This window comes from Giraffa tippelskirchi, chromosome 8 (assembly GCF_054371585.1).
Source record: "Giraffa tippelskirchi isolate mGirTip1 chromosome 8, T2T-mGirTip1v1.2.pri, whole genome shotgun sequence".
Taxonomy (NCBI): domain Eukaryota; kingdom Metazoa; phylum Chordata; class Mammalia; order Artiodactyla; family Giraffidae; genus Giraffa; species Giraffa tippelskirchi.
In genome coordinates, this window is record NC_137282.1 from 160,293,016 (window position 1) to 160,316,431 (window position 23,416).

General features: G+C 44.2%; 2 protein-coding genes across 5 annotated transcripts in view; both read right to left on the reverse strand.

The window, feature by feature from the left end:
- Positions 1 to 1,478: 1,478 nt before the first annotated feature.
- On the reverse strand, positions 1,479 to 15,708 carry SNRNP48 (small nuclear ribonucleoprotein U11/U12 subunit 48). The gene is made up of 9 exons (XM_081523675.1): positions 15,519 to 15,708; positions 12,297 to 12,410; positions 11,988 to 12,048; positions 11,082 to 11,156; positions 6,372 to 6,560; positions 5,812 to 5,933; positions 4,425 to 4,507; positions 3,963 to 4,127; positions 1,479 to 1,679 (listed from the first exon to the last, which is right to left on the reverse strand). The coding sequence occupies exons 1-9, from the start codon at positions 15,675 to 15,677 to the stop codon at positions 1,631 to 1,633; spliced, it is 1,017 nt and encodes a 338-aa protein (XP_081379801.1). The 5' UTR covers positions 15,678 to 15,708; the 3' UTR covers positions 1,479 to 1,630.
- A 3,490-nt stretch (positions 15,709 to 19,198) lies between these two features.
- The window catches only part of DSP (desmoplakin), a 45,417-nt gene continuing 41,199 nt past the window's right edge, over positions 19,199 to 23,416 (reverse strand). For 3 of the 4 annotated variants that reach the window (XM_081523678.1, XM_081523677.1, XM_081523676.1), the window contains exon 24: positions 19,199 to 23,150. In XM_081523678.1, coding sequence (XP_081379804.1) covers positions 19,911 to 23,150 — 3,240 coding nt within the window. In that variant the 3' untranslated portion in view covers positions 19,199 to 19,910. The remainder of the gene's footprint in view (positions 23,151 to 23,416) is intronic. The other variant, XM_081523680.1, reaches the window with a different exon arrangement.

Below are 23,416 nucleotides of genomic sequence, written 5' to 3' on the forward strand. Positions count from 1 at the left end.
CTGCTAAGGTGATTCCCACCTTATAAATCAGAGTGCTTCTTCCACACCCACAGCCCAGCAGCCAATCAGATCTAAATACAGTTGACCTTCCTGGGTTCAGTTACAGACTCAAACGATCAAGGTTTTATTTCTATCTGGAACTCACTGGGGAATCTTTAACCTGGGTTTCCCGGATTCAAGACACTGCTCTTCACATACGAGAGGTTTAACATTTCAGGCCCAACTTTCACCTGAATGATCCAGCATACAGCACAATACGAGTAGGACGGGCTACTGACACACAACTCAGACCAACCTGTGGAGGGGCAGGTAAAAGTGTGCAGGAGCATTTCGCTTATATGAATCCTGGAAAAGAGGTTTCTAATCAACAATAACAAAAACCCGAGCTGCGTTTGTCTAGGGCTGCTGGTGGAGAAACTGACTGGGAAAAGGGGTCTAAGGGAACCTGAGGGAGACAGAAACGTTCTCTATTTTGATTGAGATGAAGGTTACATGGATGGGGCTGTAAGTCTATCAAAACTTAATGAAATGTACACTTAAAATGAATTTCATTGTACGTAAACAGTTCCTCAATAAAGCTGATTTACAAAAAAAAACCCAAAAGGACAGTGTATTTTTAATTAACAAGTGAAACACAAATACTATATTAAAAAATTAACATGGATAACAATTAAAATTAATTATGGATAAAACTAAACCTCTCTCTGACCACCTTCCAATCCTGGTTCCCATCCTTTCTCCCATCTGTAACTCCTCCCCCAAGTAACCACTGTTGAGTTTGGAAGTTCTTCTGAACCTTTAAAAATATATTTACATACACATACGGTGGCAGGATGGTAAAAATATCCGCCCGCCAATGCAGGAGATCCAGGTTCAATCCCTGGGCCGAGAAGTTCCCCTGGAGAAGGGAACGGCAACCCACTCCAGTATTCTTGCCTGGAGAATCCCCATGGACAGAGGAGCCTGGCGGGCTTCAAACCATAGGGTCACAAGAGAGTCAGGCACGACTGAGGGACTAACATACATATAAGCAGTCACAGAAAATGTGCACTGTTTTGTACATAGAACTTGGATGTGTTTCTGAAACTTGCTTTTGTTCATTTAACGTCATGTTTCTTAGACCTATTCCTGATAATGCAGTTTATTTCTTCGGGTCTGATACACTCCTCTATCACGTGAGTCTGCCCTTCCTCTTTTGATGAGTATCTGGGTTCTCGTCTCTGTTACAGTTCACCGGTGGTTACCCCTCGGGGGGCCACAGGTGGTGCCGTCACAGATGGTGCTCCACGGGTTGTTCAGCCTTATCTGTAAGCTTTAATTTTTTACAATAAGAATGCATTTATGTATTAGTTACGTAGCTTAAATATTCACTTTAAAGAATTTTTTGATACATAAATTATATAAAAAAAAGACAATGAAACACAATCAGCAACAGAAGGCAATCAACTAGGAAAATGAAGCTCTAGAGCATCATCATGTACTCATGGTTTCAGAGGTATTTATTGAAAAATAATGATCTGAGCACTGAACAGTTGACATCAGCACATGCTCCTACGGAGAGCAATGACAGACACCAGCATACTGGTTACCGTGGCACAGGCCTCACTAACATGTGCGCAAACGCTTCGCTTTACATCTTTTGCTTTCTTCTTTTGTGACTGTGATGTCTTTCCCCATCCCTGAAATGAAAGGGGTGAAAACAGTGATCAAAGCTTTAAAACAATAATTCACAGCAATGTACTTACATCATATATAAACTGGAGCAAGTTAAACCCTGCATTTAAAACAGAACAGTTTTTTGGTTTTTTTTAAAGAGTGAAGAAAAAAAAAAAGCATCATTAAAAATACAGGACAAAACTGAGATGAAGCATACAGGAGAATGGATTTTTTTTTTTAAGCTGCACTTTGGAGTTATGCTCTGAATACATGTACGAGGTGGATGACCTGAGAGTTCACTTCAAACAGGACTCTGGAGTCACAGGAGAAACTCGGGGCTCTGAGCTTCTCATCTTGGCTCCCAGCTCAGCTCCCTGCAGGTCATCCCACCTCAGGGGGGGTCTCAAAGAGGAGTACTTCCTGCTGACTCTCAGCTTATCCTCAGTGAAGGAAAATCATCCATGTTTAGGTTTTGAGGCTATTTAACTATATCAGTCAATAGGGACTGATTGGACATGTCAAAAATTACTTAAGAGGAGGAAAAACTAACAAACCAGAAAAAGTGAGAGAGCACCATTTCCGACAGCTAATCAAGAGTTCATGTGTATGTAAGTACCAGAGATTATCATTCATTAAATGAATCCAAAGGGATTACTAAGAAACTATTTCATATTTTGAATTCATAGCTAGCTTTTGGGACTTCCCTGGTGGTCCAGTGGTTAAGAATCCGCCTTGCAATGCAGAGGCAGAGAGTTCAATCCCTGGTTCGGGAACTAAGATCCCATATGCCTCAAAGCAACTAGGCCAACATGCCACAACTAGTGAATCCATGCACTGTAACAAGAAGATCCCACAAGACACAACGAAAATCACACAATGAAGACCCTGTGTGCCGCATCTAAGACCCAACAACTAACGCTGACACAGCCGAATGAATCAAGAACTTAAAAAAAAAAAAAAAATTCATAGCTAGCTTTAAACCTATGAACTGAACGATAACAAGATGAGCAGAATTATTACATCAATAAGCCTAATTCCTGATCACCACTGATCCTGGAGAGATACCATTTAAGAGCTTACTTTTAGACAAACACTGTGCAAATGAGACTACATAAGACACAGACCCGCCTGCAATGAGCTCAGTCTAGTACGCAGAAAAATAACAACTTCAATGAAACACAAGTGCTGGGTAGAATGGCAACAAGATGGGAAAAAAAGGCTTCGTGGAAATGACTAAGCTGCATCTTAAAGGCTGAGGAGGAGTTTAAAAAAAACAAACAGGCAGCAGAACAGGAGGTAGAAGAGCATGGATGAGGCACCGTGAGTAACGGGCTGGCCAGAGCAGACGGTGACATCACGGGGAGGGGGCGAAACACAGAGCGCGGAGCCAAGTGCCCTGCCGCGGAGGCCTCGAGGGCCGTCCTAAACCGTGAGGATTCGGCCACTGAGGGGCTTTAAGAGGTGAAAGGTCACTCCAGCAGCTGGGTAGGCACGGGTCCATATGGGACCAGCTTAGAGACAGAAGCACCAGGAAAACTACCGGAGGACAGTGTTGAGGGCGGAGGGAGGGGAGCACGGGAGGGGCCATCTTCACACAGGCCTGACGCCAGCCAGCACGACGGCGAGGAGCGAGAGACAGCGTCCAACAAGTAATCGAGCTCTGGCTTAGGCGGACGGATGACGGTCATCGTTAACCAGGACAGGCGTGCTGGGGAAGACGAGCAGACCTGGCCCAGTTAAGATCCAGGCAGATGTCCACTAAGCAGCTGGGATACACGAACAGACCTCCGTCAACCTGGATTACCTCAATATTACTTTATATCTCCCCAGTGATCAAACTTCTATCAGGAATCCCAACAAGGGCAGAGCTGAGTGCCATTAAAGCCGGGGCCTTCCTCTGACTTCGTAACACCCTTTACCTGAGGGAGTGGCGCGCATGCGTGCGCGAGAGAAAGAACGACAGCAAGAAAACAGGAGGGGCGGGGCGGATACTGAAGGACGAAGAAAGATCTGGGCAAACACCTTTGTTTAACGCGGTTAACTTTCTGCCCAGACATTACTTTCCTGTGTCCTGGTGAGAAAACAGTTAATAAGGGAAACCTGGTCCGAGCAGGCACAGAGCTGTGCCAGCAGAGCTGTGGGCATCCGCACTGGAATGGGACGCGTGTGAAGGACCTTCATAGGCTGTTCACTCCCCTAGCTCGCGTTGCTTACACTCCATTTTCTCAACATGGCCTGTGATGGAAGGACTGTTCACGTGCCAGAAGTCAACAACTCAGCAACGAACGACGCGCCGCCAGGCTCACCTCTCCTTCCGTCTCCTGGAGTCCCAGCCTCTGTCCTCGTCCTTACTTCTCTTCCGTCTATGTGGGCTCCGACTTCGGTCCCGTCTGTGCCGTGAACCCTCCCCGTCCAGACGGCTCCCCCCAGACTGCCTTGAGTCCACTGAAGCCGACCGTCTTTCTTCATTTCTGAGACAGAAGAACAGTCGTCAGCTAGTTTCAAACACTGGTCTCCACGACAGACCAGCCTTGACCCCAAAGCTCTATAGAGAGACCAAATAAATATGTATAATCTTGCACTCCAGGTAAGAGGGCAGGCAAGGAAACACAGCTCTGCATGGTGTTTTACAGATGTGGTGACAGGAAGAGGAGGAAGCCTCTGGATGAATTAATGTGCATGGTCTCGGAGGTGCTAAAATCCAGTTGAACAGTGACAGGTAACAGACTAAACAGAGGGCCCCTTTCACCGACAACACGACGACGTACTTGTCCGCCCCGTCCGCGTCCTGCTCCTCCTGCCAGTGGCTGCTCAGCTCCTCCATGTGCACACTGATCACATCCCGGATCACCTACGGGCAGGGAGGAACCAACTGCCAGGTAAGAAGGCTGCTCGAGAAAGGAGCAGTTACACATCACTGCTCGTGATCAAGTCAACATTTCCTGAGAGCTGCGACACGGTGGACTGCGGGATGTGTGCAGTTTAGGAAACACACAGGCGACACACCGAGGGTTCAGGGGCACATGATCATGACACGTCAACTCAGCCTCGACGAGTTTAGAAATCACGTGCAGAAAGAGAGCGCACAGGCAGGCAAGGGGGGGCACGGGGTTAACCCCGGTGATCTGGGAGAAGGACACACACGAGTCCCTTGTACTGTTTGCAGTAGTGCAACTCATCCGTATGCTGGAGATCACTGAGATACGATAAATCAGTAAAAGGGTGATAAACATGGACGCTTTTACAGATGAAAGACATCCGGGATCTGCTCCCAAACCACCGACTGTTGGGGCAGGAGAAGGGAGGGAGTGAGTGTAAAATAAAGAGACCATATGCAGATAACGGGCTTCCCTGATGGCTCAGTGGTAAAGAATCCACCTGCCAGTGCAGGAGACGGGGTTCACTCCCTGGGTCGGGAAGATGCCTGGAGGAGGAAACGGCAATCCAGTATTCTTGCCTGAGAAATCCCATGGACAGAGAAGCCTGGTGGACCATGGGTCATGGGATTGAAAGGTCAGGGACACGACTTAGCAATTAAATCACGGATTAATGCACTTAAACTTTATAATATACATAATACTGTAAGTTACAAATAATTTATACCAAAACACTTCTTAAGCCCAAATGTTTAGTCGAGTACATAAAAGGACACTAAAGTTTCTGCCAAAAAAAGCTATTTATTGACAATTCCTTTGTCCATAAGCACTATTTCAATTATTTCTCACAATAACCCTGCAAAATCTGTATTAGTATAAAATGAAAACAATCTGAATCTTAAAAAGCTCAAATCATTTACCCAGGTCAAACAGACAGTGATAAATTACAGAATCAAAACTCAAGCCTGGGTCTGTCTACAGCCAAAATCTATGTTCTCATCATGATGCAGTATCACTTTCTCAAAAGCAGTGTTTTTGTAAGACTGCACAACCTCTTTACGTAAGGTCTTTATACCCTGAACAGCCTTTGTCTGGTGAAGGCTGGGTCTGAATGTGATGGAGCAAATACAAACCAGATGTGGATGTTTACTTAAATCACAGTGGAGACACATCCTCTCAGAAAACCTCTAGGCAACTGTGGAAACCACGGGACAGGCGATGACTGTGTAAGGGAAACCTCTGTGTTCAACAAGGCTCTACACAATCACGTAAAACTTACCTCGGTGTATGATTTCTTGGTTATGTGAACATTCTTAGCTCTATAGGACTGGCGTCTCCTTTTGTAATCTCTCACTTCTGCCAGGATTTCAAGGTAAGATTTTGGACTTTTTCGACTATTATCTAATAAAAGAACAAAATAAAATTATTACATCATCAGAAACTGTAAATTCTTATGTATCAGAAGGAAGGAACACCATAATCATCTGATATTTTTACATTTTAATGTAGCACTCTAAAAATTTTATGTTGTATAAATGGACTACTTTATATCATTCCTTTTCTCTAGCCATTAGTTGAACATAGAGAGTGTTTTTAACTACAGAGATTAAAGTAACAGCCCAGTTCTGAGTAACATTCTTATGGAATGAAGGTATGCTTAATGTAACAACCAGAGAACAAAATTGCAAGTGCTAAGTAAACACCTTAACATGTATGTTAATATCAGATGGTACAAAACCATCCTACTCCAACTCAAAATGGCCTGACAAATCACCTTAACAACACTTAAAGGATGAAATGACACGTAAGAAATAGAAATCTAAGATATTCATCTCAAACCTTGATTGACTTTGGCAGCCAAGTCTACAAAGAGATCGCTGTCATTTTCAATGATTTGAGAATCTGAGCGTTTTTTCTTTGTTTCCTCGACTACAAAATCGTAGAGGGCAAGACGATCGGCTTGAGTCAGATCACAAACAAACCGTTTGTGATTCAGAGGAACTTCAACAGGCAATGAAGAATACACCCCTAGAGTAAAAATAAGATCACAAGGATAAATAATACCTGAAGCTCTGTGGATTTACGATCTACGATACTTATCTTTAAACATGCACTGTAATAATGCGACATGTAATTAACACACGCCATTTTCATAGCAGTCCCTAAACATAGAGAACAGCCACTGTGTGATAATGGTCAGCACTGACTCTATCCTAAATGCCGCATCCACAGGAAGGACGGACGTGGATGCTGGCTCTTCTCCCCGACAGTGTTAAGACAGATCCCATGAAGGCAGGCAGTAATAACCATGAGACAATTTGCCCATTGGGGAAAAAAAAAAACTTTTAAAACGCTCCCCATACTGTAAAAGTAGATATTAATTTTCTTTCTATATGCTTTTCCCCGTAAAAGGAGAAGGAAAATGTTTTTAATAGGCAATACACATTACAGCCCCTTTGAAAATAAATTACAGAAATATGAAAAATGTGTTAGAAACATCATATTTATGAGACACCAAGCAAGATGTTTCACAGTCAAAATATATCCCATTTGGGCAATGACTTAGAACTACGGACCAAAGGGCAGAAATCCCAAACTTCCTCAGATCAGAGAAAGACAGACTGAGACTAAAACTTCTTTTAATTTTCAGAACCAGCAGCATGTTGGCTTCACCAAAACTGGAAAAAGTTATCAACAGCAAGCCCCCCGCCAAAGTCATAGAACTTTCTACAATCTGCTCATTAATGAAAAAAAATAAATACAATACCTTGATATGATGTATTAAACATTGAAGAAAATTTTTGAGAGTCAAATTTTCTCAAAGAAATAAAAAATTACTGTAACTGTAAATAAAGCAATTTAAAAAGATTCTTTCTAGACTTCATTATTCATGAATGCAAACAAAGAACACGAACTACTAAAGGAATCCTTTTAATGCTTGCTAGGTTACCCTAAAGTAATCACTCAGGTTCACAGGATAATATAAAATCAGTAGCTCTTCTCAGATACTTATAAAGTGGCAAAACAAAAATTCAAATGAAAGCACACCATGAACTAAAGATAACAACGGAAGAAGAGAGATGACTTTACATGTCTATAAATTACAAGGAGAGCTACACTGAATCTGAGTCTTGAAGTAACAGCGATGGATAACAATCTGTACTAGTAAAAGGTTCTGAATTAGTGGGGAGGAAGGCTTCCCACTTTCAATCCCTCTTACTCTGATTCTGGCAAACACTAGGAAAAGCCCTTTTATGTAGCCAGATTTTGAACATTTCATTTTGTAATATAAAAATGAGTTAGCTTTGATAAACCTAATTTATCTGATTATAGGCTACATATTTTGGAAGAAAAATACAAAGATTAAAAGAACACTGATGTATTTTAAAACACGTTCCACACAAACCTTTGCCTGTTGTTTGTAAACAAAGAAATGTAACTTCCTCCTTAAAATATTTTGGACTTTTCTTTATTCATCTTAAAATTTCTGTATGGTCAAGACTGATACTTAAATTCTTTGAAACTCAACTAAAATTCCAAGTCAAGACTATAATGTTGTGACAGTGATTAAGATAAAGTTTAGAAATTTGAATGATACTTTTAAAAGGATATCATTTGCAAAAAGGATACTGCATATCTTTAAATAAGGAGTACATTCAGGTTCCTAATTCCTCTTTATACTCACCCCAATTACTGAAAAAGAAAAAGTACAGGAAAAGTTAAACAACAAACGGCATTCAAATCATTCAGAACATAGATATTTCTGACAAAAGAAAAAAAATGGATAAACACACTTAAAGAAGCTTCACATTTCCACAAAACGCAGGAAGTTCAGCTGCAAGTTTCTATAGGATTTGGAGATGTGTCTGAATGAGCTGTCATCATCCTAACTCTGACCCTCTGTGTACTTTTTTAATAATAGTTTTAAAAAATTGTTGTAAAACAGACACAACATGGAATCTACCATTTGCACCATTTTTGGTGGAGAGTTCAGCAGCAGTCAGTACATCCACACTGTTGTGCAACCATCAGTTTTGCCCATCTCCAGAACTCTGCCATCACCCCAAACTGAAACTCCAATCTACTTTCTCAGTAACTGGAACTCCCATTCTTCTCTGTTAGTCCTTTTGGCCATCACAGGGCATCTCAAATGTGTGAAATGCAATATTAAATATTAACAATATTAACATTAAATAATAATATTTTTAACAATATTAAATACTGACTTGTGTCAAAGATACGAATTCAGAGTCTTGTGAAGAATTCATACCAAGTCAATTTCCTAACACGAGATGCAGAAATGAGGCCCTTACAGATAAAATGATCCACTGAAGTCTCACAAGTGGGAGGAAAAGATCAGGGTTAGAACCATCATCTCCCGTCTCTTTAGGATGCTTTAGCCCAGTACGCTCATGTTCAAATCATGGCCACCAGCCACAGAGATGCCATGAAATTCAAGTGCGGCAACTTGAATTTTTAATATTGAATGAAAAAATTCACCAAATATAAAATGATTGCTTATTCCAACATAACTACATCTGAAAGTAAATAAGTAGATCTAATGGCTGTTCAAGCTGTGACAAAGATTAACAGGTTGAGAATTCTATATCTTGAGTTTGGGCCTGATATGACCAATGAAATGAAAATACAAGAAACTTACAATTTAGTACATAACCAACAAAACATTAATTATATGGAAAATGTAAAGCTGTTCATGTTAGTCATTCCTTCAAAGTAAACATCAATACAAAGATATTAAAGAGATTTTTGTCCTGAGGTAAAAAGTTTTAAATGTATAAGACATAAGTGGGCCACAAAAAATCATCTCTATTGAGAAACTGCAAAACTGTACATAAGATGAAAAAAAAGTTTTAAAAAGAGGATTTAAAAAGATGATATAACAAGTTGTCCTTAACAATTAAATATTAAGACAGTACAAAAATGCATAATCAAAGTTCCTTTTATCTACTGAAAGAACTATTCATTTAAAGTAACTGTTTGCTTTTGTAAGGGAAGCAAATTCAACGTTCAAATCCACAAAATTCAGAGCTAGGTTTTCAATCCAGCTTATATTAAAGCACAAAAGCGTTAACTCACTTCTGTGTTCCTCTACGTCTTCACCTAGTATGGAAGAGAAAATACTTGTCTAACCTATCACAACTGTGATGTCAAAGAGAAATGAAACATACAAGAGAGCTTTGGAAAAAAAAAAAAAAAAGAATCTCTTCTAAAACAGAAAAGTGTTGAGGAACTTTAGAACAATTTCTTTCATCACCTCTGCTAGACAGGGTTTACTTCCTTATCTGAAAAATACAGATGCTGGAGTAGATAAAATAAATTCAGTAAATCTCACTAGCTAAGGCCAAATCAAGTTTTAAAACTAGTAACTTCTCCCAAAACACAAAAACAAAATCCTCTACTTTTTAACTGGGTCTTAACTGAATAGGGGCCAAAAAAGGCTTGACTGACCACAGCTCAGTATCTCTTTGAGTAAGATGAGAGTCCAACATCCCTCTCAAAGAATAACACCTGGAACTACATGGATCCTTCAAAACAGCAAACACAAGAAACATGCTTCTGGCTGCTGTCAATATAATGTAGACTGAGACTAACAGACTTCCTCCTTCCAAAGCCACAATGCGATCGAGGGAGAAATTGAGCCCAGATACTGGCTTACAACAACAGGGTCACGACCCTAAACATCAACAAGGGAGAAAAAGGTTAGGTACTCAGAGAAAGGTACCTTCAGAAAGCTCAAAGACAACTGAGAACCTTTGTTAAAGGAGCCAGTCAGGGTTTGGCTGGACGTTCTACCTAGAGTCAGAAATCTAGTCATTCCATTTACCCATTTACTTCTAGGATTTTGAAGGATGAAGTTTTCTTCCAATTTCCTAAAAGCTGAAACTTAAAATTCTAAGCTTGTCTCTGCTAAAGTTAAGTCCCAGGTAGCATCTCTTAACCTAGCTTCCAAAGCTGGGCACCAGGAACCCACCATCCTCTGAAACTGTGCATAACACTGTCGGTGCTTCACTACAAGGAGCAGGGACGGTGACGTGCATCTTCAGCCCGAGCCTTTCCTCTCATGTTGCACTTCAACATCCTTACACGTAACAACCGGGTAATTCTCGAGAGGGGCTTCTCAGGTGGCTCGGGGGAAAAGAACCTGCCTGCAATGCAGGAAATGGGGGTTCTATGCCTGGGTCGGGAAGATCCCCTGGAGAAGGAAATGGCAACCCACTCCAGTATTACTGCCTGGGAAATCTTATGGACAGAGGAACCTGGCAGGCCAGAATCCATGCAGTCTGAAAGAGTCAGACACGACTGAGCAACTAAACAGTAACAACAGTAACAATGCTCAGGAGAAAGGAAATCTCAGGGTGAGACAGTCTACTCGGTGGGATTTATTTGACACCAAGTACTTAGTCTAATGTCAGATGGAAAGCTTAACCTATTCCATATAACTGTTTTCACAGGATTTCTCTTGAAAATTAGTAATATGCGCTATGGAAGAAAAACAGTCTAATTAGCTCAAACTATGATGCCACTTACTCTGATTATAATAATCACCATCATTTCCTACTGCAGCTCTAGCTTGTTTAATTATCTGGAATTGTGACTCCTTATCTGTCAAAAAAAAAAAATCCATAAACACAATCATCAGTGTCCACAATGGAATTATTAACTAGGTTCCAATAATCCAACCTCTCTGGGCACACTGAGAAACCTTCCAAAATCTTAACAACCCACCTTGCTGCTGAGGTAATCTGAATGCAGAATTCTTTCCAATCCACCAGAATCCAAACTAACCAGACTTCGAGCAGTTCAGAAAACACTATTAATATAATCAAGCATGCGGCAGTTGCTGCCGCAAATTTTAGCAACCAATATAATATCTAACATTTCGTGAATCCCAGCTAAGTGTCAGGCAGGATTCTAACCATATTACATATGTGATATTTAATCCTCCTTACAGGTGTTATTAGCATCATTCCTGTTTTACAAAGAAATTTAGGCAAAAATCAGTTAATTACCTCATTGAAAGCCACACAACTATTAGTGACAAAATTAGTTAAATGAGGCTTCTGATTCCAGAGCCCAAGATTTTAACCTCTGTGTAATCTGTGAACACTCAGAACACATTTCCATCCTCAGCTGTATCGTCATCTTATGTGTGTGGCCAGGTTTTTGTTATAACCAAGAAGGAAGGCATGTGCCCTATTGTAGGATGCTCTAGAGGATTTCTGGTGTGCATTACAAACCCGGTCTCTGAATTTCAGATTGAGTAAACTAGTGTCACTGAAAGCAACACCCTTCTTAATCAATCATAAAGATACTTACAAAGCCCATTATTCTGATAATTCAAAAATGAAATATCAGTACCTATATACATACAGCTTCACTAAGATATTTAAAAATTATATTAATAAGATATTTAAAAATTATATTAATACTTACTCAAGGTAATTGAAGGTATGTTCGCATTCTCATAGAAAAAGTCAGAATTATACATTTTATCCTAAACAGAAAAAAATAAATAAATCTTAATGTCCTCCAGTATCAGATGACTACTTTAATATTTGACATAAACCAACAATAGGTTTAGTATCATTTAAGCATTTCTTGCAATCATTTGCAAAACGAGGCAAATACCACTGCACCTCACAAATGACTATTATTTTCTCAGAAAACCTCACACCTTCCAAATACTGTGAGGATTTATTAATGCATGAATCACACAACATATACATAATAAATATATGGTACCTCTTCCTCTTTGGTATAGCCCAGTTTCCGCAATCTGCAAGATACCATGTGCTTTGCTAAAGATGATTTAGGCATGTGATGATTGGAATCGTATGGGCATATTGCAACTTCATCCTATAAAGATCAAATAGAAGCAAAGGAAAAGGTACATCAGTTTTCGAGAAATAACTATACCATTAAATGTTTTTATATCCTCTTCTGTAAGCCTCTCCACCCCACTTCCCGTGTGAGTGTACATACGCGTTCTCTTTACCCCTTACAGCCTCTGTCTCCCTCCAACCCTTCAAAGCCCACCTCCTGAAAGATGTATGTACGCTCACTGCCTGGACCACCTCACCTATCTTCTCCCCCTGAGGAACTCGGAGGTCCTTACACATAACCCCCGCCCCCTGTCCCAGCCCCTGCAGGACACCGTCTTCTCCATCCGAGGTGACAACAGCCCCTCCCAACTGCTGCCTCTGCCTCCGCTCCCCACACCACAGCTAGTCCGCATCCGAGAGGCCTGCCACCTAACGACCGTGCGAGCTTAGTCAAGGTCAGGAGCCTTCTTTTCTCTCCGTTTCTCCACCTGTAAAATGGGTGTAATAGCAGGACCACTCACACAGAGCTACTGTGAAGATTAAATAAATTATACCTGAATTCATACACATAAAGCAATTCAGACAGGGCCTGGTAAATAGCACGCATTCAATAAACATAAGCAATTACAATTTTATTAAGTTAAAATTTAGTTGCCTGAGCAACTAACACTTTGGCTTCAAGTACTTTCATGTCTCCCCCTACTGTTCTCATTAAGAAGAAAAAAATATATAGATAGATAGATAGATTCTTTAACACAGTTGGTACAAGAACCTTTAAGCTTTAAGCTCTGGCCCCTACCAACCACCGTTCCCTTCTTCCCCCACATCCCAAGCTCTTAGCTATGCTTAACTTCCCGAGGTTTCCTGATCTGTGCATGGTCTTATCTCTGGATTTCTCCCCATGCCGTTGATGCTTTCTCTGTGCTGCACCTAGCTAATTTAGCTCCTTTGTCAGTCTAGAATTCACCTTACAAAGGAAGTCTTGGCCGTCCACCCCCACAGCCTACAATAACCTGCATGCACTATAGCAATTCTGACTCACCCTTCACAGACTTTTTCACGTTGTAACACACCGTGGCTACTCTCTGTATTCCCCCTCACCACCACCAGTCATCGGAGGACAGAGACTGACTGCTGTTCACTCAATTACAGGATGAAAACATTCCAGCAGAGAAGTGAAGCTTCACTGCCTTTCTGTACTGCACGTGATCTAGGAATTATCAATGCCACTTACCAGGATGTTTATGCTGGTCACTCTCCTGAATATCAGGTGTTGGTTTTGCAAACATGAGATGCACACCCACAACTGATTATCAGAATTTCAGAATTTTATTTTATTTTTTAACTTTTGGCACACCCCACAGCATGTGAAACCTCAGTACCCCAATCAGAGACTGAACCTACGCCCCCTGCACTGGAAGGCAGCCTTAGCCACTGGATCACTGCAGAACTCCCAAGAATTTTTGAATTTTAGAGCAGAGTTTTAGAGAGGCAGCGAAGCAGTGAGGCACACAACTCTCAGGGGCAGAACGCCTGGGTTCACATCCTGACTACCACTTATCAGCAATGAGTCCTGGGACAAATGCTCACATCTCTGGGTTTGTTTTCTCATCTGTAAAAGGTGGCTGAGGGTACCTACCTCATAGGGTCATTATGAGTATTAAAGGAGGTAATGTATAGTAAGTGGCATAAACAAAGAGCTATTTAACCGTTAATAAAAGAAATCTAAATTTACTACATTGCTGGGTGACAGTGATGTGGAAAGGCCTGAGAGGCTCCGCTCAACTACACCTCCAAACAAACAATGAACGGGTTTTTTAAAAAATGATAAACCCGTAAAGCATAGTAGGCCTCATGAAGTATGATGCCACATGAGTACTTCCTTTCATCTCATTAAAAAAAAAATCTGGGGACTTCCCTCATTGTCCCCGTGGCTAAGACTCTGTGCTCCCAATTCAGGGGGCCCGGGTTTGATCCCTGGCTTGGGAACTAGATCCCATATGCTGCAACTAAGAGCTTGCGTGCCGCCAACTAAGACCTGCCGCAGCCAAATAAGCAAATATTTTTTTTAAAAAAAGATCAGGATTGCTGACCCTAACACACTGCCTACATCTCTTCCCAAAGCAATCCTAACGTCCAGGAGAGCTCCAAGTACCGATTCCTTTAATAGTCCTAGAACGCTGCCACCGCAGTCAGAAGTGCACTATCTTGTGGCAGAGGAAGGCGACCTGCAACTCTCCAGTTCTCCCGACACGGAGCCTGGTTCAGTTCAGTCCAGTCCCTCAGCATGTCCAACTCTTTGCCACCACATGGACTGCAGCACACCAGGCCTTCCTGTCCATCACCAACTCCTAGAGTTTACTCAAACTCATGTCCACTGAGTCGGTGATGCCATCCAGCCATCTCATCCTCTGTCCTCCCCTTCTCCTCCCACCTTCAATCTTTCTCAGCATCAGGGTATTTTCAAATGAGTCAGTACTTTGCATCAGGAGGCCAAAGTATTGGAGCTTCAGCTTCAGTATCAGTCCTTCCAATGAATATTCAGGACTAATTTCCTTTAGGATGGACTGGTTGGATCTCCTTGCAGTCCAAAGGACTCTCAGGAGTCTTCTCCAACACCACAGTTCAAAAGCATCAATTCTTCAGCACTCAGCTTTCTTTATAGTCCAACTCTCACATTCATACATGACTACTGGAAAAAACACAACTTTGACTAGACGGACCTTTGTTGGCAAAGGAACGTCTCTGCTTTTCAACAGCCTGTCTAGGTTGGTCATAGCTTTTCTTTCAAGTAGCAAGCGTCTTTTAATTTCATGGCTGCAGTCACCGCAGTCTGCAGTGATTCTGGAGCCCAAGAAAATAAAGTCTGTCACTGTTTCCACTGTTTCCCATCAACTCCCCAGTTCTCCCGACCCCGAACCTGGTGCCAAGGCGGAATCCACGCGCGGAGGACACGGCAAGCCGCCAAGCAGCACCCCAGGCCCGCCCGCTTATCTCACTGCAGCTTCGCCGCGATTCCTCGGCTTCCCCGGGAGCGGTGCGAGCGCCCGGGAGGCTGCAGCCCCTGAGTCCCGCGCGCCCCCACCTCGGCCCTGCAGACGCCGCGCCCTGTCCGCCGCCCACGGCCCTACGGGCCTCTTACCTCGGCCGCCGCCGCCTCCTCCCCGGGCTCCAGCCGGTCCAGGCTCCAGCCCAGCGACGCCGTCACCTCCTCCAGCGTCCGACGGCAGCTCTCCACGAACTCGCTCAGCTCCTCCCGCAGGCGCCGGCGCTCCTCCACAGGGGGAGGCTCGGCCTCCATGGCCTCCGCCGCCAGTGCGCGCTCCCGGAAGAAGCTGCGGGGCTGCAGGCGGCGCGCGCGGGGGCTTCTGGGGCGGGGGCGGGGCCACGCCTCCACGTGACTGGCACCGCCAATAGGGAAGCGGCCCGGGAAGGGAGGGGGGCGCTTGAGAGGTCTCTTCCGGCTTTTTCCCGAAGTGGCTGTTTTTGCCCGGTTTCTGGGTGCGTTGGGCTTCCCTGGGCGCTCAGACAGTAAAGAATCTGCCTGCAGTGCTGGAGACCCGGGTGCGATCCCGGGGTCAGGAAGATCCCCTGGAGGAAGGCATGGCTGCCCACTCCATATTCCTGCCTGGAGAATTCCATGGACAGAGGAGCCTGGTGGGCTACAGTCCATGCGGTCGCAGAGAGTCTGACAGGACCGAGTGACTTTCACTCACTCTGTATGCATTTGCCCTTGGCTTTCCCCGAACGGTGTTATCCAATCAACAACCCCCACCCCATTAAAAAAAAAAAAAAGGCTTATATCAACAAGAAAGTTTCAACAATTGTACAATGGTTTGATTGTCTGGAAAAAAAAAACAGTTGTACAATGAGCATTCGCGTAGCCGTCCTCCGCTTATTAATTGCTAATATTTGGCCTTTCTCCCACTCTCTCCATACACACGGCCCCACACACTGATTTTTGCTGCCCTATGCATCTCCTAAGAATAACTGAGGGGACTTTCCTGGCGGTCCAGTGATTAATAAGATTCTGGTGCTTCCACTGCAGGGGGCGGGGTTCCATCTTTGGTGGGGGAATTAAGACCCCTGTATGCCAGGAGGCATGGCCAAAATTTTTTAAAAATTTAGAAAAAAAAAAAAGTAAGGACATTCTCCTACGTAAGCACAATATATGATCAAACCCAAGAAAATAATTTCACAATAATATATCTATCTCTCCAGTTGTCCCCCAAATTCCTTTTATAATCATTTCATTATTTTTTTTCAAACCATGAGCTACAATTGGTTCTTTTTTATTCTAGAAAAGCCTCCCTCACTCGCCTTTTTATTTTTAATTTTTATTTTTTTGGCTGCACTACAGTGGTTCAGACAGATCCCGTGGAAGAAGGAAATGGCGACCCATTCCAGTATTCTTACCTAGAAGATTCCAGGACAGAGGAGCCTGGCGGACTAAAGTGCATGGGGTTGCAGAGTCGAACACCGAGTGACTAACACACACACACAATGGCTGGTAGGGATCTCGTTTTCCAACCAGGAATGAACTGGCATCCCATGCAGTGAGAGCAAGGAGCCTTAACCACTAGACCACCAAGGATGTCCCCACACTCTCTTTCTTAGTCACTGAATTTTGTCAGGACTCAGTCATCTTGTAGAACATTCCTCTTTCTGGATTTGTCAGATTGTTTTTCCTTTATGATTAGATTCAGTTTAAGCATTTTTTGTTGGATGTGTGTACCTCTTTATTACGCTCTATGAAGGACACATAACTTAGATTTTCCTGGGTTAGTAAAGCTAAATTTGATCACTTGGTAGGTGTGGGGCATCATTCCATTTCTACATTTCAGAAATGTAACTGTACATTTTCCTTTTGGTATTTGGTAAGTAATCTGAAGGATGATCCTCTGAAGCCATATGAACTTTCTATCCCCAACACTCACACAGTCCTTCCCTGAATCTGATTATGTCAGCAGTTATAAACGATGATTCTCTATCATGGCTCCTACATTTATTAGCTGCCATTTTTACCACACCTTCATGTGTTCTTTTGTTTGCTTCACTATGAAATCCAGGTTTTTCAAATTATTAAGGATTTTAAAATTCATTATTACATACTCCATTACCATAATCCTGGTTTTTAAGCAGAAAATGTATTTGCAGAAATTATAAACAATACAAAATATTGGTATTTTTGAGAAAACTGAGTTGGGTAAATCAATAATTAAAAGTTCTCCCACGGTTCCATGGACTTCTTTTGAATAAGTAAATCATTGATTAATTGACATAGTCATAATGATGCTATCAACACAAGTGAGCAATGCAGGAGGCATTTACTGAAGGATAAGGAGGGCTTGTCATATTGATTCGGGCCATTAGTAATCAATGTCCATTTATATCCTGTGAGTATTCTGGACTTTTTTTTTTAACCATCATAATTTTTGTTGATGCTCAAATGGTCCCAAGTTTGGCCAGTGGAAACCACTATAACCACCTGTGTCTCTGACATATCCTGTTAGCCCTCAAGTACTTCCCTGTTTTGATTAACCCAAGTTCACTTTATCAGCCCTTTTGTTTTCCCCAAATAGTTTTAATAACTCCTTCAATCTAATCCTTCTTTGTATTTTTCTTTTCCCCAAGCCTGATGCCAAATCTTTGTTTTCCTTTGCACTTGTTTCCATGAGGGGAAGAAACAGTGGAGGATGCTTTTGTGAAGTGCTGTTTTACAGCCGAGTTCCCACTCACACGCAGTTAATAATGTGGAAACAGTCCAGTAGCTACAAGTGGGTGTGTTGTAAGAAGCATTCTATTCACACTCGGCCCACAGCATCCTTACTTTTTATTTGTATTTGCATACTTTGCCAAGCCTCCTGGAAAATGTGAGACTGTTTTTGGATATGAAGTGATGACTGTCATTGAAAATTTCCCTTTCCTGTGGATATACAGTGTATGTGAACCAGATCAAACCTCAGCCCAGGTCACGTATGTCCACTCTCCAGGACCCGACCCTCTCAGCTCAGAACTTAATGCAACTCTGGCAGCAGCTTGGAGGGGGTGTACCGTTTCAACCCAAAGAACTCCTCTACACCGCCTCAGGTTGCTCTGCTCATCACCATTTCCTAACGAGGTCTCCCGACCCCTGTTCTAGGTTAGGCCTCTAGGATGGACTGAATTGTGTCCCCTCCAAAATTCATAGGTTGAAGCCGAAAACTGCCAACGTGACTGTATTTGGAGACAAGGCGTTTACAGAGTGAATTAAGTTTAAATGAGGTCATAACTGTTGGGCCCCTAACGTGATAGAACTAGTCTTCTTTGATCTGAAGAATAGGCTTCAACAGAGAACCTAGAACTCTTCTGGAATCTGTTTCACAGATTCAAGATCAATTCTTTCCTCTTAGGGGACAAAAATGCAACCATGTAGTTTAAGGCTACCCAAAATGGAATCTTAGCCACTTCATGTTTTTAAAGGGTATGACTGTGAATTAGCCTATATTATTCACTGCCCAAAATAAACTAGAAGTGTGTGCAGACCTCTGACCTGGCCTCTTTACACAGGCTTCTTTCCAAGACTCTACCTAGTACAGAAATATTGAAAAAACTCCCTTTAGAAGACCAACTGCTAATAAGAATTCAGAACTAAAACAGCTTTTTAATGGTCTTTCATGTTGAATCTGTGTCTCCTGCATTGCAGGCAGATACCATCTGAGCCACTAGGGGAGCCTAATAGGTATTTAGTAAACAGTTTTAGACATATTTTACAATAAACAAAAAGCTTCTGCTGAATGCCCTTGTGTATATGAACATATTATGAAATCAAAATGCAAAAACTTCAAACATTTAAAACTTTATTGCTGGAATAGCAAACTTCATAAAGACACCTTTTGAAAGTACATAGACAATGACAAGCAAAATAAACAGGAAACTTTGATAGGAGAAAAGCAAAGATTGTTACTATCATGCACATACAGTCAAACTAATACCAAACCAAACAGGTACATTGAAGAGTATATGGGGTCATGGGTCATGCAATCCAAGGAGACTTATTCCAAACGTTTGGGTTTCAGAAGGGTTCTTTTTTTGCGGGGGTGGGGGTGGGTAGGGTAATTTCCTCCTAATACATAAAATAGAAATATTTAGATGAGAAGCAGACTGATGACTATAAGGTCAATTTTATTTTCATCTCCAAGCATAGAAATCTGGATTATTGGCCAAAAGAAGTTCAAGAAGCAGTGATCAAAAATCTAAACACAGAAGAGAGGAAATAAACTCCAGATTCAATCCGTGCTATCCTTATAACCAACTACTAGTTCATAGATTCCACATCCAGTGTATTACATTAGTTCAGATGAGCTAAGAAGATACAAAGCCAGAACAGCCTCTACTATGGATTTCCGCCCCCCTCTTCCCTTGGCTATGTTTTCTTAAGCCTAAAAAGTTCTATCACTATCCCGCAAGCAAGAGGCTTTCTTTCTTTATTATTGAATACAGTGAAAATTCATATAAATGATCGCCAAGGTCTAGCCACCTTTCCTACCGATCACTAGTGCCCGATCGAGCTGCTGCTAAAGGAGTAGGAGTAAGAATAGGAGGAGTTCCCTGTGGCATCGAAGCTTCCTCTCCGGGACCCACTGCGGGAGCCGGAGCGGGACCCAGAGCGGGAGCCGGAGCGGGAGCCAGAGCGGGAGCCCGGGGCAGAGGACATGTTGTAGGGGCTAGGCAAGCCCTTGGAGGACACAGAGGCGGCCTCCAGCAGGCGCAGGCCGGTGACGTCTTCCACCATGGAGCGGTTGATGGCATCCTTGTAGGATATTTTCAGCTTGGTTTTGGGGCAGGTCAGGATCTTGCCATAGGTGCTGGTGTCTTGTAGCCTCTGAGCTGCCCGGCCGTCGATGTACCCCTTCCTGATGGCCTCCTCTGTGCTTATCCTCCCTTGTACTTCGGGGTCCACCAGGCCCCCCGTGAGGTACTGGAACTCCAGAAAGCGCTGGCCGGCCTCGTAGGGAAGCCACTTTTCCTTTACGGCCTCTGCTGCCGACATCTTCTTCTTGCCCTTCACCCCTTCAAAGCCAATGAAGGCTTTCTGAGCGGGCTTCAGCCTGGTGGCCATATCCTGGTCAATCAGGCCCTGGGAGACTGCATCCTGGAGGGACAGCTTCTGGCCCGTGGTCGGGTGGATGATGCCGCCCGTGCAGGCCTGAGCCTCCAAAAGCCGCTGCCCGCTGATGCTGTCAACGATGCCCCGCTCTATCCCTTCCGAAATGGAGATCTTCTCCAGGTTTTCCGTGTCGAAGATGGCTGCGATGGGGCTGGACTCTTCCAGGGGCTCAGACAGGGAGCTGCTCCTGATGGTTAAATTCCTGATGCTGGAGATGGTGGAGATCTTACTGACGGTCTCGTGTCGGGAGCTGCCAAAGACATCATCGCTGAGGCCACCCCCGGTGCCGCCGCCGCTGCCGCCCACGCCGTTCTTCAAGGAGATCATATCGGCGAACTGAGTGAGGCTGAGGCTGCCAGACCGGTACTGCTCAAAGAACTTCCTGTCGATGAGGCCCTTGTCGATACTGTCTTGGATGTCGTACTGATTGCCCGTCTTCCTGTCCACCAGGACCACCCGAGTGGAGCCGTCTGATCCGGTGATGGTTATTTCCTCCCACTCGCACTCCTGCTCACACAGTTCTTTGAAGGTGTTGTAATCTATGAGGCCCTTCTTGTAGGCCTCCTGCACGGACATCTCCTTGTTGGTTTCTGGGTCCACGATGACCACTCTGCGCTTCCTGAGGGTGTTCTTTTGGGAGGTCTGCACCTGTTTCTTTTTCTCTTTCAGGGGCAGGAGACAGAGGCCGGTTTCTTCGTCTTTGATGCACCTTTCTTTCAGCTGCAGATACGTAAGGTTTTCTTCAGTGTTTGGGTCAAAGAAGCCTTTGGTATCATCACTCGGATCCGAGAGAATCTCACTGAGCTCCTCGTTGAAGTAGCCCCTCTTGTAGGCGATGTCGACGGGCAGGCGATGGCTCTCCTTCGGGTCAATGATCCCGCCGGTTGCAATCTGCGCTTCCAGCAGGCGGATGCCATGGCCCTTTTCGATAAGCTCCTTGTTCATGGCTTGGAACAAAGAGATGATGTTTCCCGTCTCAGGGTCGTTGTACCCGGTGACGGCTCGTTCCGCAGACAGGAGCTTCTCCTTGAACTCAATGCCCACCAGACCCCGTTTGTAGGCTTCCTCCACTGGTAACCTCAAGTTGCTCACGGGATCCACGATGAAGCCCGTCGCCGCCTGCGCTTCCAGCAGCTCCAAGGCGGTGCCCGGGCGGACCAAGCCAATTTTCATGGCCTCATAGATGCCGAGCTTCTGTTTCGTGGCCTCGTTGTAGATGCCCGCGATGCAGCTTGAACCCTGGAGGAAGTCCTTAATTCTCTCACCAACCTCGTCGTAAGAAATCTGACCCGACTCCAGTTCGTTGACAGTGGACGGTCTCAATATGCCAGAGTCGACCAGCTCGGAGACGGTCACGGGCTGTCTGATTCCTTGGAAGGACATGCTTCTTTTCTGTACTGACAGCAGGAGCAGTCCAGTGTGCGGTTCAATTCTGCACCGCTCCCTCAGCTGCATGTAACTGACCTTCTTTTTGGTGACTGGATCCACGAAGTTCTTCTGACTATCCCGGGGGTCGTTCAGGGAACGATACAGATCTCTGTCAATCAGCCCGCGGGCCAAGGCCACATCTTTTGGCAAAAAGACGCTGTTCACGGGGTCCACCACACCCCCTGAAGCGATCTGGGCTTCCAGCAGACGCATTCCGGTCTCTCGATCAATCAGATTTTTCTTGATGGCTTCTGACACAGACACGGTCTTGCCGGAAAATGGGTCATCGAAGCCGGTGACGGCTTTCTCTGCCGTGTATATCTGCTGGCGGTCGTCGAAGTCAATGAGGTCCCGCGCTATGGCATTGTCCACCGTCAGCTTCTCGTTCCTGTGGGGGTCGATTATACCACCCGTGGCCGCCTGCGCTTCCAGAAGCATGACTGTGGATTCTGGGGTGATCAACTTCTTTCTCTTGGCCTCCACCAAGGAGTACTTTTCCTTCAGGGAAGCGGACGCCCCAGCGATGGCTCCCGCTCCCCGGAGGAAAGGCTGGATCTCAGAAGCAACTTCCTCCACGGACTTCTTCCCCTTGAGCAGCTTGTCCAGGGTAGCCTTGTCGATCAGCTGGCACTCGTACAGCTGCATGGCCGTCACCTTCTTCCTCAGCCCGTCGAACACCAGCTTGGAGGAGTCCACGGACCACTCGTACTCAGTCTGGGTCTCACGGTGGGACCCATAGGGGCGCTGCTTAAGCCTGTCAATTTCCCTCTGGAGCCGGCACCGCTCCGTCTCCAGCTGGGACTGCGTCTCCCGGCTGGAGTCCTCCAGCTTCCGCCGGCATCGCTCCTCGATCCGCTTGATCTCCGCCTGCAGCCTTTCGATCTCGCTCCGGAGGCTGTTCTTCTCTCTCTCGCTCTTCTCTCGCTCTGACTCGATCTTCCTGATGGCCTCCTCCTTGCGGGAGTACTGCGTCTTCCACTGGTTCAGGTCATTCTGGATCTGCTGTTTCTCACACTCCAGGCGCTGCTTCATCCTGCTTTCTGCCTCCAGAGTCGTTTTGGCGCGACTCAGCTCCTCCTCCAGCCTCTGCAGCCTGGCCTTGTCTTGTTCCAGGACTTTGATTTTCACCAGGAGGCTCTCCCGCTCCTGCACCACCTGAGTGCACTGATTCTTGGACTCCTGAATCCTATTAGATGCCTAGAATGCAAAAAGAAAGAAATGGAAAAAAACAATAACGGTTTCATCATATCATAGGACTATCACCATTTCACCTCTTTTCCTGTATTTTTACAACGTATAGTTACTTATTTGCTCTTTCTCTCTTTCCTTAGTTGCACTGTTATTTTATCTTACAAGTTCGTGGAAGAAAAACAATCTGTACATATACGTTGCCACTTTGATAAATGGCTGCTATACTTACTATACTTTTCCATAGGAGATACGAGCAGTTGTAGACCTGGTTT

Bases quoted from the DNA above. Each gene is read 5' to 3' on its own strand.
- SNRNP48 (XM_081523675.1), bottom strand. From the start codon at position 15,677: ATGGAGGCCGAGCCTCCCCCTGTGGAGGAGCGCCGGCGCCTGCGGGAG. The intron at 5,934-6,371 runs GTTTGAGATGAA...TTCTTTTATTAG, and splicing joins GGCTGCCAAAGTCAATCAAG to ATAATAGTCGAAAAAGTCCA. The intron at 1,680-3,962 runs GTGAGCCTGGCG...CTTTCATTTCAG, and splicing joins TCCAGGAGACGGAAGGAGAG to GGATGGGGAAAGACATCACA.